Source organism: Microtus oregoni, unplaced genomic scaffold, assembly GCF_018167655.1.
Source record: "Microtus oregoni isolate MIOR12 unplaced genomic scaffold, Mior012 000009F_ref0000495, whole genome shotgun sequence".
Classification (NCBI taxonomy): domain Eukaryota; kingdom Metazoa; phylum Chordata; class Mammalia; order Rodentia; family Cricetidae; genus Microtus; species Microtus oregoni.
Genome location: NW_024543068.1, coordinates 7429457 through 7447863, shown reverse-complemented (window position 1 = coordinate 7447863; position 18407 = coordinate 7429457). Strand labels below are relative to the sequence as shown.

Here is an 18407-nt window from a genome sequence, read left to right as displayed (position 1 = left end):
CCAAATAGTTTTTCTTTCTTTTAGGAGGCTTTCTTATTGACTAGCCTCAAAACTGCTGAGTCCCGAGGACGTGTGCTTTTCATACTGGTAAATAAACAAAGACCAGCACGCTTTTATATTACTTTTATTCTCAAAAGAAAACAGCCCGGTCAATCAACATCTATATATTAGATGATAGAAGACTTCTCTTGGGGTATTCTATTTTCAAGTTTTATTCTGTCATAAATTGGAATTAAAATTAAGTTGCAAGTTTCAGATAAAATAGGGTGATAAAATTTAATGACCACTCAAATATCAGGTGGAATCCACTTTACTGAGCTTGCTTCCCTGCTCTCTGGAGGCTTCTTGATGTAGTAAATTGCAGTGTGCAAATCTAATGAGCTGAGACCCGGCTTCACCCCAGGACAGGCTGCTGATGTTCACCTCTGCTGAGACCTCACACTGAATGTGAGGCTTGGTAAGTCTCTTCACCTCTTGAGAAAACAGTGACTTTAACGAGCTATTAATTGTCTTGCCTTCAAAGTGGCAAAGGAAGGCCTGGCACTCCACACCCATAATCGTTCATGCTTATTTTTGCTGATGCCATTGCTTGTCCCCCCCACCAGAGTCCCTGAACAAACAGATGCACAGTCATTTGCCTGAGTTCGACAGGATGCATCCTGGGAAGGCGATGTGCGATATGTGTGTGATGTGATACTTTCTGGTTTCTAGGTGAATAGAAGCTCCACTCGAACTCTCAGGAGGAATCCTACGAACAGGAATCCCTACCACACGGGTTTCTGGATTAAGAAAACCTTAAAGACTTAATCCCAATTTGTCAATTTTTCAAGCTGAGAATTTTTTAAATCCCTTTCACACATATCCCAAGAAAATGAGTACTTCTGGAGCGTGACTAGCTCTAGCTTGTCTGTGGAGAGAACAGAATCTACTTCCGCACTACTTCCTTTTGAAAGGCATGCTGAAGGCCTCTTAGCAGCTGCCTCAAGCCCTTCATTTGTGGACGGAGAGAAAGCACAAGCTTCAGATATTCTACAGTCTGGTGGACATGACTGACAGTAGAAGCCTGGAAATGACCAAAGCGATCTGTCACCAGTTCAGTTTCTCCCATGGTTGCTGAAGTGAAACGGGCAATCTCCTAAGCCCACTGAAATACTGATGTACTATCATGTCAGCTTTTGCTAGGGCATTTACTTCCGTGTGTCAGTAACATTGTGGTGCTTTTTCTTGTTCAGTTATCTTCAACAATGTACCTGCCAAGTCTATATTAGTATCCTCTATTATAAAACCCTCTAGATCAGTGGTTCTCAACCCATGGTCACAGACCTTTTGGGGTCAAACAACCCTTTAACAGTGTGTGTGGGTATTTACCTAAGACCATCAGAAAACACAGATATGTACATTACAATTCATAACAGTAGCAAAATTATAGTTGTGAAACAGCAAGGAAATAATTTATATTGGGAGTTACCACAACATGAAAGACTGTATTAAAGGGTCACAACATTAGGAAGGTTGAGAACTTCTGCTCTAGATAAGTATTTGTCAGGTTTCTTTATAAAAAAAAAAAACAACTAGAAATTCATTCCTTATTCTATTTTTCTCTTTATACTCTATGCTGCTACAGGCTGCTCCTAAGTAGCCAGCATAAAGTAATGGATGCAGAAAACATTATTTTATATTTCCTATTCATTGTAAATGATTTGCCTAAGTACCACAAAGGTGACAAAAACCAAATGCTATTACCTATCCCTCCAACTCTAAAATAGTTGTAAAAGCAATCATCATCAGCAGCAGCAGCAACAGAAAAATGCTTCAAACAGAAGATTCAAAACTGTTATATCCAACTAATATAGAAGTTAAATATTACTATGGATCATCTGAAAAGTAGAATGTCATTAATATTACTTAATATCCTTCTGGGCATAGCTCAGAAAAAACCTTCTAATGATTTACTTAATAAACAAACGAAACTCTACTTAAAAGAAAATTTTAGCTTTCATTTCTAGTGAAACTTTCAATGGTATCAATGATGTGTCCCAAAATACTCATGGAAACATTTATGGATACCCCTACTAAGGCTCCCACATTCTTCCAAAGTGGTGGAACTGGCACTCATATCTAGATTCACAATCAACCCTATCCTTTGCGCCTGTTTTTTGGTTCTTCATTGATTTCATAAATAGCCAAATACCTTACTTCCTTCAGCATGTTCTCTCCTAATACAAATTTCAATTACATGACTACTCATGGAAGACAAAGAACAGCAAAGAAAAGGGGGCTGGAGGAATAGGAGAGAGGAGGAAAGAGGGAGAAAGACGGGAAAGGGGAGGAGATAGGGAGGGGGAGCGCATGAGGGATTCCACTTGGACAAGAACTTCATCTGGGCATCACATCTGCCATGTATCAGATACAAGAACACATTGAGCATGTAGAATTCAAACTCAGTGAGGACCTGCCGGACAACAAGGTTTTCACTCTTCTCACACAAGCCTGGAGTGCAGAAATTAGAACTCCCTGTGCTCCTAATTCAGAAGATATGTAATGTTGCCCAAAACATGAGGGAAAATAAAAAGGAAACTCACTTCATCTAAACTTTATCCCATTTCAAATAAAATGGAAAGAAAGATGAGTGTAAATGAGCAAAAGAGGAGGGAGCTGAGAGTGGTTGGGTTCTCTGCTTGTGGCTCCTCACTAGCACTCCGAGCTGCTACTTGCGTGAGTTTCCACATGAGTGTGCAAGCTCACATGTGCACGTGTATGTGGAGAACAGAGGACAACATCAAGTGTATTTCCTCAGAAGCTGCTCACATTTTACTTTTCATTTATTGACACAATCTCTCACTTGTCTGAATTCACCAAGAAGGCTAGCAGGCTGTCTGCCTCCCTAATATTAGGGCATACAACCAAGGCAGCCAGCTTCCACACACATTCTACAGCATTTTTCTGTGAGTCCTGTGGTGCTTTCTTAATCAAATGTACTTTTGTATTGTGGGCTTTGTACAGCAACATCAAGAAATAAATATAAGTCAGTGAGAAATAGTTGATACTTGAGTAAATAAAAATGAATCTAGCCATCACCAGCAAGAAGTCAAGCTGGGATATACATTTCAATACATTAATGGAAAATGATTACATTTGTTTTGATTTGGGTTTCTACCAGTATCAAGGTTGAGGATGAGATCCGTTTCCTTCTTTGTATCTCAAATCCACACGTAATAGACTGTGATATTGCACCACACACTGTACTTGGCCTTAGGAAGAGAAACATGCATGTAACTGCAAATGAAAGCCACAGAAAGAAGCCAAGCAATATGAAGCGCCAGTGAAGGAAGGGCAGAACGGGAGGAGGAGACGGCAGATGGGGTAAGGAAGGAAGAGAGAAAGCAGAGGCAGATAGAAGAGGCGTGAGGGAAGAAACTGGGTGTCCTCGTTAACGTTTTCAAATGAACAATGACAAGGTGAGTGTAGTCTTCCAGTGGGTGGGCCCTGAGGAGGTGAGTGGGGGCTGCTCATCTGTTCAGGCAGTAGAACTTAACAGGAACACACTATGGCCATGCCCGTGCTCAGTATTAGATACTTAGAAAATGAGATGCATGGCAGTTATACAATAGGCATAACAGGATTAAAGGAGAGTAAATTTTCATTCTGAGTTAAAACACAGAACTAAAATGATTCATAGATACAACAAATATTTATTCAGTTCTCTTATCTATTTCCCCTTGATATGAAAAAAACAGACAGAAATCTGCATGATACTGTGTTCTTTTGAAGTTTTCTACTTTAAGTCTTTGACAACTTAATAGGTTTTTGTCTTTATCTGTGATGTAAATACTGGTATTCCCTGTGATCTAGCCTAGGCTTTCAGATTTTCTCATTCGCCATATTTCTGTGACTGTTAGATCACCCAACTGCTGTGGACAACAGTATCAGTGACATCCAACTCTTCACGCCCACTTCAAACCCTTCTGAGCTGTAGACCCGGGATCACCACATAAACACGCCCCACCCCAATTCAACATACCAGTAACTAAAATAACCAGTTTCTGAAACTTGCTAGTGAATATAACCATGAAGTGGTGTCATCATGCAAGCCAAGAGCTTGCTTAATATATTTTTACTTCCTAAAGGTTAACCCATTTTTTCTTTTTCTATTTCTATTTCCTTCTTTCCTTCCTTCCTTTTGCTTTCGCCCTCTCTCCCTCCTTTCTCAATCACAACATACAGTAAGAAGCCCCTATCCCTCCTCATACTGGCTGCTGTCTCCTAATGTAAGGCACCACCATCCCTTGGCAAGAGACTCACAACCCCTAGCTTGAGTGCCCTCTTGCATTCAGTCTTAACCTGCCCCCAGTTATTTTCAACTTTATAATAAGATACATTCAAGATACAAATTCCATCATACTGTTTCCATGCTCTAAACTCTTCATGGGTTTTACATACATCAAATGTAAAGTCCAAATATGTATCACAGCTTCCCTGGCACCTAAAGTTTTCCCAGATTTCCAAGCTTGCCTAGAAAACTGACATTCTTCACTTACACACTGGCTGTAGGAAGCCCACTCCAATCATCATGTCATGCCAGGTCAACCTATCTGCTTTCCATATGTTCATCAGCCCTACCTACAACAAACAAGGACTAGCACTTACTACATGTTGACACAAATACATTTCCTCTAACAGCATTTTCCAATATTTCATTGTAAGCATCCTTTTAATGGTTTTCCATGAATTCTGACACTAAAGGTAAGAATATATCTGCAATACATGTGGCTTATCTAACTACCCACCACCCAGTAGTGTCATGTACAATATTATCATTTATTTAATATTTGTTCAGTGACTCTGTATAGAAACTGATTAGGTTTAAGGACAGAGAACACTCATCAGTGCTTAGGAAAGTATTAAATGCAGACAGACTGTCTCCCATAAGTATAAGTATACACACCCATATAAGAGGATAATAAGTTACTATTTTGGCCTGGTCTAAACGAAATTAAACACTTTAGGGAAGTGGCACAGCCAAGTCAACTAAGTTGCCCAAGAATACCCAAATATTGAGAGGCACACCCAAGCTTTAAAACCCAAGCTCTTGACTTCCACCCTTTACTGTCAATGTTCTTTGCAAAGCATTTCTTACCGTAGAAGTACTGGGTTAGGAACTCCACTTACATACTTAAGTGGCCCTCTCTGGATTCTCACCTATGGATTTTATTCTGGAGCAGAGAAATTTAGGGATATATAACCAGCTCCATGGGCTTTTCCTCTATTCTTTACCAGTTATGTAAGTCTTCTCCACGATGTGCCTATGAACTGTTGTCGTTCTGAGGTGTCATTTCCCTCTATTGAAATGAGTAGTATCAGATATTAGCACCAGGAAAAGTGGTGGCAATGTTTTACTCTTCTGTTTTAGAATATCATGTCATACAATGTTTATCTGTAAGTGCCCATGGAGAGTTGGCTGGTTTGTCCTTTTGCAGTGGACATTTCGGTAAAAATAGTACCAATAATCAATAAACATTTGAGGAGCAACATAGGATACTACATTTAATGAGACAACTGCAATATTCATATTATGAGAGGTAAAAATGATCTTTGCTACAATTTTAAAGGCTATATTTATCTAATAAATAAGCTTAGACATGCTATTCTGTGGTCAGTGGTGATTGTAACACAGTGCTTTCTATAATAGCAATAAGCACCACTGGTCCTAACTTCAGAGTGAGTGGAGTGGAAATACTGAATATTCTTCCTCGCTTCAAGTTTGTTCAGTTTTTACATCTCAATTTAATGGACAAAGATATTTTTTAAAAACCCTTAATCTACACAAAATTATTTATAGCTAACAAATATCACCCTTACTACACGTCCAGAACTATAACGAACATTTTCAGATCAACTATACAGTATTCTGCTAGTGGATACAACATCAAATGAAGAAAATCCAACCAAAAACCATTTCCCTTGCTTGCTGTGGTTAACCTGACCCATTCTTTATTTACCAAAAGCAAACATGCTCACCCCTAAAGCACTCAGTCTCGCTCATTAATTTATCCTCCAGTCTTGCTCTACTGCTCCTGGTCCACAAAGATCTCTAAATGTCCCAAGTATTTACAGTGCTTAATCTCCACCATGACATTAAGTGAACTCCTTCTGTCAGGCGAGTAGGGGTGATTATATCTGCTCTAATGAAGACAGACAGGTGGATTACCCATTTGTAAGTCAGTCCTGTGGGAAAGCAGGGAGGAAGTTCTTTTAGATGCTGATGGAACAGCAATTGCTTAGACCATGGAACTCTTCATCACAAGTCTAACAAAACCTTTCAAACATAATTTTCCAGTCTGAGAAATGTGCATGCACCCATCACAAGTTGGGAGTCTATTCAAGGCAAACCCTGCCTTCCATAGATGTGGTAGTGTTCCTAGTTAATCACTGGTACATGGTATCCCCTGAGAAAGAATTAGTTCGACTTTTACTTGAAAACATACATTCTAAAAATGCATTCTCATCAGGCAGTTCTGCTTTCAGAGAGCATGTTGTGTTCATCTCTGAATGCCAAGGTTCCAATTATATCACACCAAGGCATACCAGTTTTTCAAGAGCAGCGGTTGAGTGGGTTGCCTCTTTTGATGGTAAGTGTTCTCAAAGACAACTAAGGGAAGCAAATTCAGACTTCAACTTTAATATTCCTATATGGTACTTGTCACCTCGTGTGCTGGAACAGTCTGAATATGGTAATAAGAACAGACAGCAGATGAGAAAAACAAATGTTTTTATCACAATGATACTTGCCCTATCTGAGAATTGACTTTACCTGTAGAGTTTCCATTTCTTCATCTTTTCTTTGAGTTTCTTCCAACAGACCTACAATAAGAATATAAACACCCATGAAAATGCAAAGTAAAAATGGGTTACTTCTTAAACCAAATGCTTGTCAAGGTACGAGAAACAGTGTAAGAGCAATGGCCTCTTCTTCCAACTGTGCAAGTACTCTTAACCCTGTCAACCCAAAGCCAGATGCAAGAGTCAAACCAGCTCAATTAGACAGCAAAATAACTTGCTGATATCTGAATCATTTGATCCAATCATTATGTAAATGACAAGTAACACAAAATTACTTTACAAAAAAAAAGCCATTTTCTCTTAAGTTCTCAAACCAAGTCCCACCCCCCAGGCAAATTTTTATAAGGAAATTATAACATCCTGGAATAGCGAGTGGTATGAACGGAAGCAGAACACCACGTCAACTATATAGTCACAGCATTATTAATTATCATTTTATACTGAGAGTGGGAGGTATTACAGGTCTATCTGACCAAGAGCTTGGCACGGTCTCCGAGAACTGAATGGGAGAAGGGAAAGCAATCAGCTGAAGAGAGCAATGAATCTTGCTTGCTGCACGAAGACAGTCATAGTTCCTGGTGCATTGATTTATGCACTTTGCTATAAAGGAAAATACATTTGGCAAGCAGAATTTCTGCCTCCAGCTGTACCACGCTGTGCTACAATCTTAGTAGATTTCACAAACCTAAAGAAGGTTGGGATGAGTCAGAGCTCTGATAGAACTGTCAAGAATCACCGTTACCAGTGCATATTAGAGGTAGCATTGGCACTTACACCGTGCCTGGTTTACCTCACCAAAGGCTGTGCTGCATACTGGAAGAGATCCAACAGACATATCAGAAAGGCAAACACAAACATTTTAGCAAGTGCGAAACTTGATGCAGCGGGAAGGAGTAAAAGTGAGCCTGGTGTCTGTCACACCCCGGCAGCCGTGGCCCAGAACTGTGGAACAGGTAGGTGATAATGGATGGCAATGCCTTTTGAGACTGCACTAAGATGGCTACAGAGGAGAAAGCCATTCCCATAAGATGCAGTGCTGCACTGGAGAGTCACAGGCAGTTTCTGCTCCATCTTCTCTAAAGGAACCGAGTTTGACTCCAAAAGCCTCCCCTATTTATAAGTGAATGAAGATAAGGAAGAAAGTCCTGTTTGGGGGTATATTTTGAAGCCGGTTTTCATTGACACTTCTGTTTCTTAGCAACAACGTATGGAAACAAACTGGATTGGCCAGTGTCCTCAGTGATCCTGACTCTTTACTGTTGCATGGGGATCTACTTCCTGCATCTAGACTAGCCATTTGACCCAATTTCACATGCAAACCTCTGTTGCGAGCTTTTACACATTTGGACTTTTTCACATGGAACGGCATTACCATGTGAACCAGCCCCACACAATCTGCTAATGACATCAGACACATGTCCCAGGATGCTTCCCACTCCTGCCATCCGAAGGCTGCTCCAACAAGCAGCCAGGAAATGCCCAGAAGCAGAGCTGCCCAGCTGATCTTAAGGTGACTACGGGTGACTCAGACTGATGCCCAACAGAGAGTACTCAGACTGCCCGGCAGAGAATCCTCGACTGGAGAATGGGACTAGGAACCTGTGGCAGAGAAGCAATGGTGCTCTGTTGCCACAGCCGCCATAATAAAGCAAATAAATGATAACGTAGCATAGCACTGCTTTAGGGCTTATTTTGGGGGAGAGTTTTCATTGACATTTCAGGTTTCTTAGCAAAAAGGTATATAAAAAAATAGGAATGAATCTAGGAAAATACAGTATAAGATGGCCAAAGATGGGAAGGAACATGATACTGTCCCTACCGAGTGTGGCTAGTGCCCCTTGCCATGAGTAATTTTGTTGTTTTCACAATAAATACAGAAAGCCAACTTTGATCTCACAGTGAATATGTGCAATCATAACTAACCTATGTAGTGTTAAAGCCAAGCCGAGAGCCTTGTTTTCATAACTTATATCTAGCATAGCACTAACTTGCATCACTCAGTACTTAATTATATCCCGATACACACACACACACACACACACACACACCGGAATATTATTTTAACTAGGCAAAGATGTTCATGCTGCGGAATATTATTTAACTATGTGAAGGTGTGTTAGACTTGTTTCTGCGGTCTTTGTTAACAATTTAAAGATCTGTTGCTTTTATTTGTGCTGCATTTGTTTTGCCTTGCCTGCCTAAAGCACCTGATTGGTCTAATAAGGAGGTGAATAGCCAGTAGCTAGGCAAAAAGGGACCGGCAAAGCTGGCAGGCAGAGAGAATAAATAGGAGGACTCTAGGCTTGAAAGAGGAAAAACAATAGAAGGAGGAGAGAATGAGAGAGATGCCCAGGGCCAGAAACCAGGCAGCTGCCAGTCAGCCAGACAAGACATTCAGTGAAAGAAAGATATACAGAAGTAAGAAAGGTAATAAGTCCCAAGGCAAAGGGTAAATAAAGAGAAACATGTTATTTTAAGTTAAAAGAGCTACTCAAAAATGAGCCTAGGCTAGGCGGAGCATTCAAAATTACTAAGAGTCCATGTCATGATTTGGGAGCCTGTGTGTGTGTGTGTCTGTGTGTGTATAGAAATAAAAATAAAAATATATATGCACACATATATGTTTAATAGGTAAATATATGTGTATGTGCATATATATATATGTATACACACATATATGCACACACACACACACACATATATGAGACAGGGTTTCCTCTGTAGATTAGGCTAGCCTCAAACTCAAAGCAATACGCCTGCGTCTGCCACCAGAGTGCTGTACAACCACTGTCCAGCTTTGTTACATAATTTTTTTTAAAGTGCATGCATTTACATTCCTCTGACTTGCTTTAGGAACCTTCTGCTATCAAGAGTTAAGACTTCCCCATCTTTCTAAGAACTGCCTCTGTTCCTTTGAAAGTTAACTTAAAATCTCAAAATTGTATTGTTTAGATACCTTTGATTGGAATGAAAACTGGGATTATAAACCTGTGCTGGAGAAACCTCGCTCCTCCTCATGGCTAAGAAGCAATACTCTAAATGTCAACAGAAGAAAGCTAAGAGAACACAGGAAGACAGGATGGAAGGAACACAGTGCTCTCCCCACTCGTGTGTCTACGATTGGCCCCTCATCCTAACAAGAAATCTCGCTTACTCTCACAAAGCTCAGGACACGAGTGGGATGAGAAGCATTTTAAAGAAGATACTGGGCAGGAAGGCACTTAAGATACAACAGCATTTATGATAACACTTTGGGAAAAAGAGTATTGGAGTTTAGACAGAACCTTTTGCTGTGATCTGCTGTACATAACGAAGCCCTACTCCATGTACTTGTTCGTCTTGTCCTTTATTAAGAACAGTGGATAATACAAATCCTCAAAAGTTTGATACTCAAATTTAGTCTGTGTCTTTGTTTGTGGACAGTAGTCATGATGTAATAAAATCCATAAAATCAAAATAGCACATAGCATCCTACAAGGACTGACAAATAATTGATTTAACCTCTTATAGGTGTGGTGTACTTCTGATAATTGAGACATTAGCTGTACACATGAGACAACCGTAATTTTATCTTCTTTCTTCCTTGAATATCCAGATACTGTAATATTGGCATTTTAAGAATAGAAGAAGCTGGGCGGTGGTGGCGCACACCTTTAATCCCAGCACTTGGGAGGCAGAGGCAGGAGGATCTCTATGAGTTCGAGGCCAGCCTGGTCTACAGAATGAGTTCAGGACAGTCAGGGATACACAGGAAACCCTGTCTCGAAAACCAAAAAGAAAAAATAAGAAAGAGAGAAAAGAAAAAGAGTAGTAGAGAGAACAGAAATAAAGTCAGCTAAGGAAAAGAGCTCTATTTATAAGTGAAGTACACACATCTAGTCTATATTTCTAACATGTGATTCAGAAGGCTGAAGGAAGCTGCTTTAGGCAAAGTTGAAAGGGTACCTGGTAACCATCCGCTAAGCCCCCTCCTATTTGAGGTAGACCACCATAAAGTCATGGTGGGACTGTATGCTTCAAATGACAGTAATTTGAGAGCCCCTGATCTAAGCTAGTCTCATCATACAGATGAGGACTGAGCTCCAAGACACTCAAGCCCACAGACTGGGCTTCTATACTGGACCTTGGTTTTCATGCAAACAATGACTACCCTCCTCTACATTTAAAGACTTGCACTGAAATGTTATCTCATTCCTCTTCAACCACACATGCTTTTACATTGTCTAATTCTTCCCATAACTGAAAGAGAACATCACAGAAGCCCAAAATTCTGCGACAGGCCACCCATGCCTAGGTGTCTACACTGAAGGTCTCCAGTCCAGGTAGTGAAACAACATGTGACTGACGGAAAGCAAATACTCAAACAGATGAGAAACCAGCCATTTAGAATACTTAGCATACAGCAAACACAATATATGATGCAACAAAGCAATAACAAAAAAGGTTTGGTTGTTGTTCAATGAGCATTGAATAATTTTCCAGCTCAAAATGGCACAGGCCAGCAAATATTTTTCCTACTTCATTATACTAGTCAAGGTATTAAGGTAAAAATAATCAGATATGTTTGACTTTAAATTAACACTGTTGACTCTCTGGGTTCCATATCCATGTGCTAACTCAACCATGACTTTACAACATTCTTTTATAGCTGTGTATGCAAGGAGCATTTACAGGTCTTTCCTGATGTTGTCAATGTGCCCTAAAAAGATAACATAGCAACTATTTATGTGTCATTTGCAATTGTGTTGGCTATTATAAGAAATGTGGGGATAATATATTACTGAGACGGTTATATAATACTACCTGGCTACTTAATCTGGTGGACTTTCTGCCACCAGATTTTAGTATCTATGTAAATGAATCCCCAGCAGGTAACAAGAGACAAATACATACACAAAACCACTTCAAATAGTGGCAGGTATGTAATAATAATTAGACATGTTGCTATTTTTTAATTTACCCTAAGTATGTCTCATAAAAAAATCAATAAAATGTGTAAAAAGTATCAGCTGTAATTTTAAACAAACCGAAGAGGCCATTCAGCACATTATGTCGACACTCCACATAAGACAGCAGGCTACATTATTAAAACTCTGTCATATCTACTGCCACAACTGCCTGTCAGTGAGCATGCCACAATTAGCTAAAAGTTTCTTCATCAGACTGGAGCACAGAAAACTCAGGTTAAAAAGAGCGACATTCAAAACCTCTGTCTCTCCCTTGTGGCTTGTGAGACACTGAAACAACATGCTAGTCCACAGGTGGGGCTGAGCCAGCCCATTACATGACGGTTCAATAAATAAATAAATGATTTACAGGCCACTATCTGTCTTGGTTATGTGGTAAGACACACAAACATAGGTACTCATGCTTTCACTTTAAGGTAATTTATTTCTGGGAAAGCATTCCCCAAACTTCAACGGTGTAGAAAAAGCACAGTAGCCTGTGCCATTTCACCTTGTTACTTCCTAGCTCTGGGCTTGAGCAAAACCAAGCTACAGAAAGAAAGTTCTGGTGGAACCAACAATTAAGCTTCTGTCATTTCTATAAGGTGAAAAAGAGAAAGTAAGGCTGTGTCCACCAAAAAATAAATCACCATCTTAAATTGGTCCAAATTGCTTTAAAAGACACGTGAGTAATGGAATGTAAAAGAGAAATGGGTGATCGGGTGATTGACTGTAAACTACTTCAAGGTTAAGTCCCTTATGACCAAATGATGGCAACAAGTCATGCCTATTCGTACAGATACTTCTGAACTGTTCACAGAGTGAGAGGTTTGAATCTTAATTCCTTAGGGTAGAGGGCAATTTTTCCAGGACTGTGGGTTATGCCAGGCTGGATGTCACTATGACAGGTACTGGCTATGCTTCTTGAGGCTGGCAGACAGTATCTGCTTTGATATGTTAATACGCACCTTAGTTAGTCATTTGTCCAGGGTTAGAGAACTAAAACAGGGTCCACTCTAGAGCCAAACCAAATTTAAGCTTTTAGAAGAAACTTCTCAGATTTCTGCACATACTATGATTTAGCTGTAAACAGACCCTGTAAGGGAAATGCTGGAAAGGAGTAGAGCATGCTTGTTACAAAGTACAATTAAACATCAAATACCAACAGTGTCTGCTTTGGGAATTCCCACAGACAGCATGCATCTACGTGTTAATGCTGACTTTGCAAATGAAGGAAGTCTTGGCATAAACTCCAGAAGCTAGAAAAGACAAGAAGGAGTATAGTCTTGACCTCGGTCCATGCCAATTCAGATCAGTCATGTAATAAACTGGTGCTATTTTCATCTACTAAGTTTGTGCCATGGAATATAGCATAATAAGAAAGCCACACAATTGAAAAGTTTTAACAAGTAATATATTTCGCTGAAAAAACTGGGAGCATGGGGGTGGGGGGAGAAGAGAGAAAGGAAGGGGAAGAGGAGGAGAGAAGGGGAAAGGGGAGGAGAACTTGAAGGAACAGGATAATCGAGATGGAGGAAGGGCAGATATGAGAGCAAGGAAAGAGATATTTTCATTGAGAGAACCATTATGGGCTAGCAAGAAACCTGGCTCTAGAGAAATTCCCAGGAATCCACAGGGATGACCCCAGCTAAGAACCTAAGCAATAGAGTAGAGGGGGCCCGAACTGGCTTTGCCCTGTAGTCAGACTGATAAATATCTTAAATATCACCATAGAACCTTCATTCAGCAAATGACAGAAACAGAGGCAGAGACCTACATCGGAGCACTGGACTGAATTCCCAAAGACCAGCTGAAGAGTGGGAGGAATGAGAATATGAGCAAAGAGGTCAAGACCATGATGGGCACACCCACTGAAACAGTTTACCTGAGCTAAAGGAAGCCCACCAACAAAAGCCGGACAAGGAAGGAACCAGCAAAGGTCCAAACTAGTCCCTCTGAATGTGAGTGACAGTTGCATGGCTGGGGCAGACTGCAGGGCCACTGGCAGTGGCACCAGGATTTATCCCTACTGCTTATGCTGGATTTTTGGGAACCTATTCTCATTGGATGTATACCTTGCTCAGCCAAGATATAGTAGGAAGGGCCTTGGATCTTCCCCAAATCTATGTGCCTTACCCTCTCTGAGGAGTGGACAAGGGATGGAATGAGGGGAAAGGTGGAGGAGATGGAAGAAAAAGAGGGAATAGGAACTGGGATTGGTATGTAAAATGAAAAAAGATAGTTTCTTTTCTGCTAAAAAAATAAATTAAATTTTAAAAAAGAAGTAATATATTCTACTAAGAACACATTTAAGGGCATGCTTGATCAGCAATCATGGGAGTTGGTAGTCAACATGTAATCCCTATGGTACAGAGGACACTAGAGGATACACAGAATTCAATAAAGGCCTTGCAATGAAATCTGTAGCAAAGTAGCAACAATCAAAATGCGGCCCTTCAAGGCAAATTTTTAAATGTTACATCTGTCATAATTGATGACTCCAAGGAGGAGTCCTATCTTTAGATCCTTCAAAAGTTTTTAATAATGTTTTCAAAAATTACCCCTAGTGCTAACCCTATGCTGGAGTATAATTATCCAGACAAAGGTATACAATTAGGACATTCCTCTAAAAGGCACATGCTGATGTGAAGAAGAAGATGCAGGGTAGTGTAAAATAGTCCAGGGGAAGAAATTGCTTCTCAGCATTATGTCTCCAGCACATGCTTGAAGGCCTGCCTCACAATCTACCTGGTATTCACGTGTATTTTTTTTAAATAACGAAGACATTCATAAGAATCTGGGTCATAACTTTCAGATGAAGAAACATTTATATTAACTGAACATTTTACCTGCATTAATTTTTCTGGATTAAGATCACAAATTCAAAAACATAAATGCCATATAAAGAGCAGGGGGAAAAGACATGCGATTAACAGTTAACAGGACAAAGAATGAGCAGTTGTAGCACAGTTCGGCATGATGCCAATACAGGAACAAGGCAAAGACGAGAATCCTAACAGAATAGGTGACTCACCATCAGACAGCAATCATGTGCTCACACACTGGAAAATTTCCAAATTTTGACAAAACACAAAAACTTCAGATTGAAGAAACCATAGGAATGCTAAACAGAATAAACCTAAGGCAACCCACACTGAGACACCTAGTTCTCACAGTTAAACCAAAGATAAAACATCTTAAAGGCAACAAGAAAAAAAACATTTAACTCTAGAGGGAAATAATAAGAAAAACACAGATTGTTCCCATTAGAAATCACCTAGTTCATAAAGAAGTATCATTTTTTTAAATATGAAAGGAAAATGGCTAGCAACCTAGAATTTCCTATTTAGTTAATGTTTTAGGAATGAAGGTGAACTTAAGACTTAATTCCAAAGAAAGATTAAACTAATATGTATCCAGGAGCCTAAAGGAAGCTCTCTAAATGGGGAAGAAATGTACAGAGAAAGAATCTGAATTGACAGCAAAGAAAGACAGAAGCAAAGCTTGAGTTCCAGAGCCTAACAGAGATAGCTCTGTTGGTGATGTACTTTGCTGTGTGAGCAAGGGGTATAAGAATTAGATCAACCAGAATCAACACTAAAAAGCCAGGGACAGTGGCATACACTTGTTAACTCCAGTGCAGGGGAGCCCTATTCCTGGGAGAAGCTAGCCTACTCAGGCCAACTGAGAGGCCCTGTTGGCAAAAAAGTAAGAGGGAAAATAATTAACAAAACAAAAATTGACAACCTCTGGCTTTCATGTGTACATGGCACAGGAAAGCATATGCACCCTATTTCCCAAATATAGCACACGCACATACATACAAATCAGTACAGGAAGAAAATTTAGGAAATGCCTCAAAAATGATTAAAAATACAATATGCCAAATTTCAGTAAATTTATTAAGGAAGTTTGATGTCAGTAATAATTGTGAACTTGACAGGTTATAAACTCACCTAAGAGACAAACAAGCCTCTGGGCTTTACTGGGGTAGGTTATCTAGTTAGGTTAGCCCTGGGCCTGCCTGTGAGGGATAATCTTGATCAGGTTAATCCATGAAGATCCACCTTAAAAGTGGGTGGCATCATTCCCTTGACTTGGCCCTGAACTGTATGAAATAAACAACAACAACAAAACTAAACAACAAAAAATGCAAGAGAGTACACCCATTCAGAGTTCTTTGCTTCTTAACAACAGATTCAGGGTGACCTGGTCCCCCAAGCTTCTGCCGCTGTGGCTTCACTGCAGTGATGGTCTATAACCTGGAGCTTGGAGCCAAAGGCAAACCCTTTCTCCCGAAAATGGCTTTTGTTCTGGCATGTTGTCACAGCAAGAGGAACAAAGACAGCGTATTCCGAGTTCATTTTCCAAAAAGCTCCTAGGCATCATGGGAGGAATTCCTTGTACTACTTCTCAATGAGGCCCTTCATGTGCTGTTGTTGCTTGAATTCTAATTGGTCCAAATAATAAAAACTCCACCTCCATAGTGCTGGCATTAAAGGTGTGAGCTACCACTACTAGGCTCTGTTTCTCTTTAGACTGATTTAATCTAGGATAGCCTAGGGTAGCCTTGAACTCATAGGTATCTATCTGCCTCTGTCCCCTTGTGCTGCGATTAAAGTTGTGTGCCACCACTGCCTTTCTTCTATGGCTAACTAGTGTGGCTAGCTCCTGACCTTCAGGCAAGCTTTATTTGTTAAAGCACAAACAAAATATCCCCCACAGGATCTGGCTTTGGAATATGGTTCAGCAAACTAGGCAGAGGCTTTTATAGCCAGCTGCATATCTGATAGCCAAAACAGGAAACAACCCCAACTGTGCATCGAAGGATGAATGACTAAACAAGAGTCGTACTTAAATAGAAGCCATATCATTTGGTTCTATGAAAAGGCCAGATAGGCAAGCCCACAGACAAAATGTATATTGGGAAATAACAAGAAGGTAGAGGGAAGAGAGTGGAAGTGTGCTCACAGCTCTGGGGACCTAATTAGGTTTATATCTGGAATTAGAAGGAAGCAATGATTGCAAAAACTTACAAATATACAAAAAATGTACCCTTAAAAGTAGATTATTGTTTTGTGTGAATCCTACTTTTGAAAAGACAATCTTGGGCCTACCATCCCTGTATGAATGAAATACAGGCATAAGCAGTGGTGTCAAAATGACTTGGATACAAAGTCACAAATCCTCTTTCCATTTCTCTGAATGGTGACCAAGAAATAAGATGTAAGGATGGTACTATTCTATTACATCTATCTATCTGTCTGTCTATCCATCTACTATCTACCTTCTAACTAAAAAGTCTGTAACATATGTACATCTGTGTCTAAACATACATATATAATTTAAATAGCCTTTCTATTTCAGCTGACAATGCTCTTTCCAAGAGCCAATGATCATCTAACAAAACCCAACAGCAAGCATGAGAAGCCTTCTTTTTATTTGTTGGTCAGGGTCGTCAAAGAGACTTCCAAAATAGTACAGGCTACTGCTATTTACCTTGGTTGCTCCCTAGAAGCAGAAGGTAAGACCCTGTTGTTGGAGACACTATGAAATTCAGACAAGGACCCAGAACTCCCGGAGCTGGAAATACCTGAAAGCCCTCTCCCTGATATTAGTTTTCATGGTACCAGAAGGCACCATGCAAACTGCTGAAGGAGGGAAGCAGCCAACAGCCCTACCACCTTATGATGCCTATGAAACACAACAACCACCAGCCTGGTTTGATAACCTTAAGGTATGTATGGCATACATATTTTGGTGGTAACCAACAGTTCTCTAATTGGACTTAAGCTCACTCAAGAGAGAAATCATGCCTGCTACTAGAAACCTAATCACCTATCCAGGTTTAGTGAACTCATAAATGTTGGAGATATAGATATAACCCCATCTTACTAAACCAGCATAATCCCTATCTACATTATAAACATTTGTCATTATGCACAGAGATAGTCCTCACCCCTCATCAAGGAAACCTCTTGCAATATATGAAACCATTACAGAAAATGACAACCAATTAAAGTCCAGAGTTGTATAGCCCAGTCCATCTACAAAACAACTCCTGCACCTAAGGCTCAATGATCCTGCAGGAGAGGAAGCAGAAAGATTTAAGAGCCAAAGAATTAGGGAGTTTGCTGTGAGATTGTGTCTCTTAGGAATGTGAGAAGTTATACCCATAAAGTCTCGCCATATGATTCCCAGCACTCAGGTGCTGCATAAATGTATACATGCATGTAACAACAAATAATGAAAAAAGACTATATGGAAAGATTTGGGGAATAAAAGGAGGGAATAAATGATGCAATTATAATCTCAAAAAGTAAAAGAAATAATTAAGAATGCAAAAATTAAAGGATTATTTTAATATTTAAATGAGATGATGTACACACTTCTTTCAACTAATAATAATTAACTTTATCACACCAATTTGCAGAAATGATGATAATTATCATTATCCATTACATATTAAAATGCCTTGAAGACTACTGAACTCACACAGAACAGAAACCATATTATCAATACATGTTATCAGTAAGATTAAAAACCACCCACGCATTCACAGATATCCTAATCTTTTCTGAAACTGATATGCTAAAACATATAGGCTCTCTCTCCTGAGAC

The 18407-nt window shown here is 39.8% G+C and overlaps 1 protein-coding gene across 1 annotated transcript in view; it reads right to left on the bottom strand.

The window, feature by feature from the left end:
- Cep128 (centrosomal protein 128) overlaps positions 1-18407 on the bottom strand; it is a 358487-nt gene that overhangs the window by 67271 nt on the left and 272809 nt on the right. Inside the window, exon 20 of the mRNA XM_041658366.1 lies at positions 6812-6861. Coding sequence (XP_041514300.1) covers positions 6812-6861 — 50 coding nt within the window. The remainder of the gene's footprint in view (positions 1-6811; positions 6862-18407) is intronic.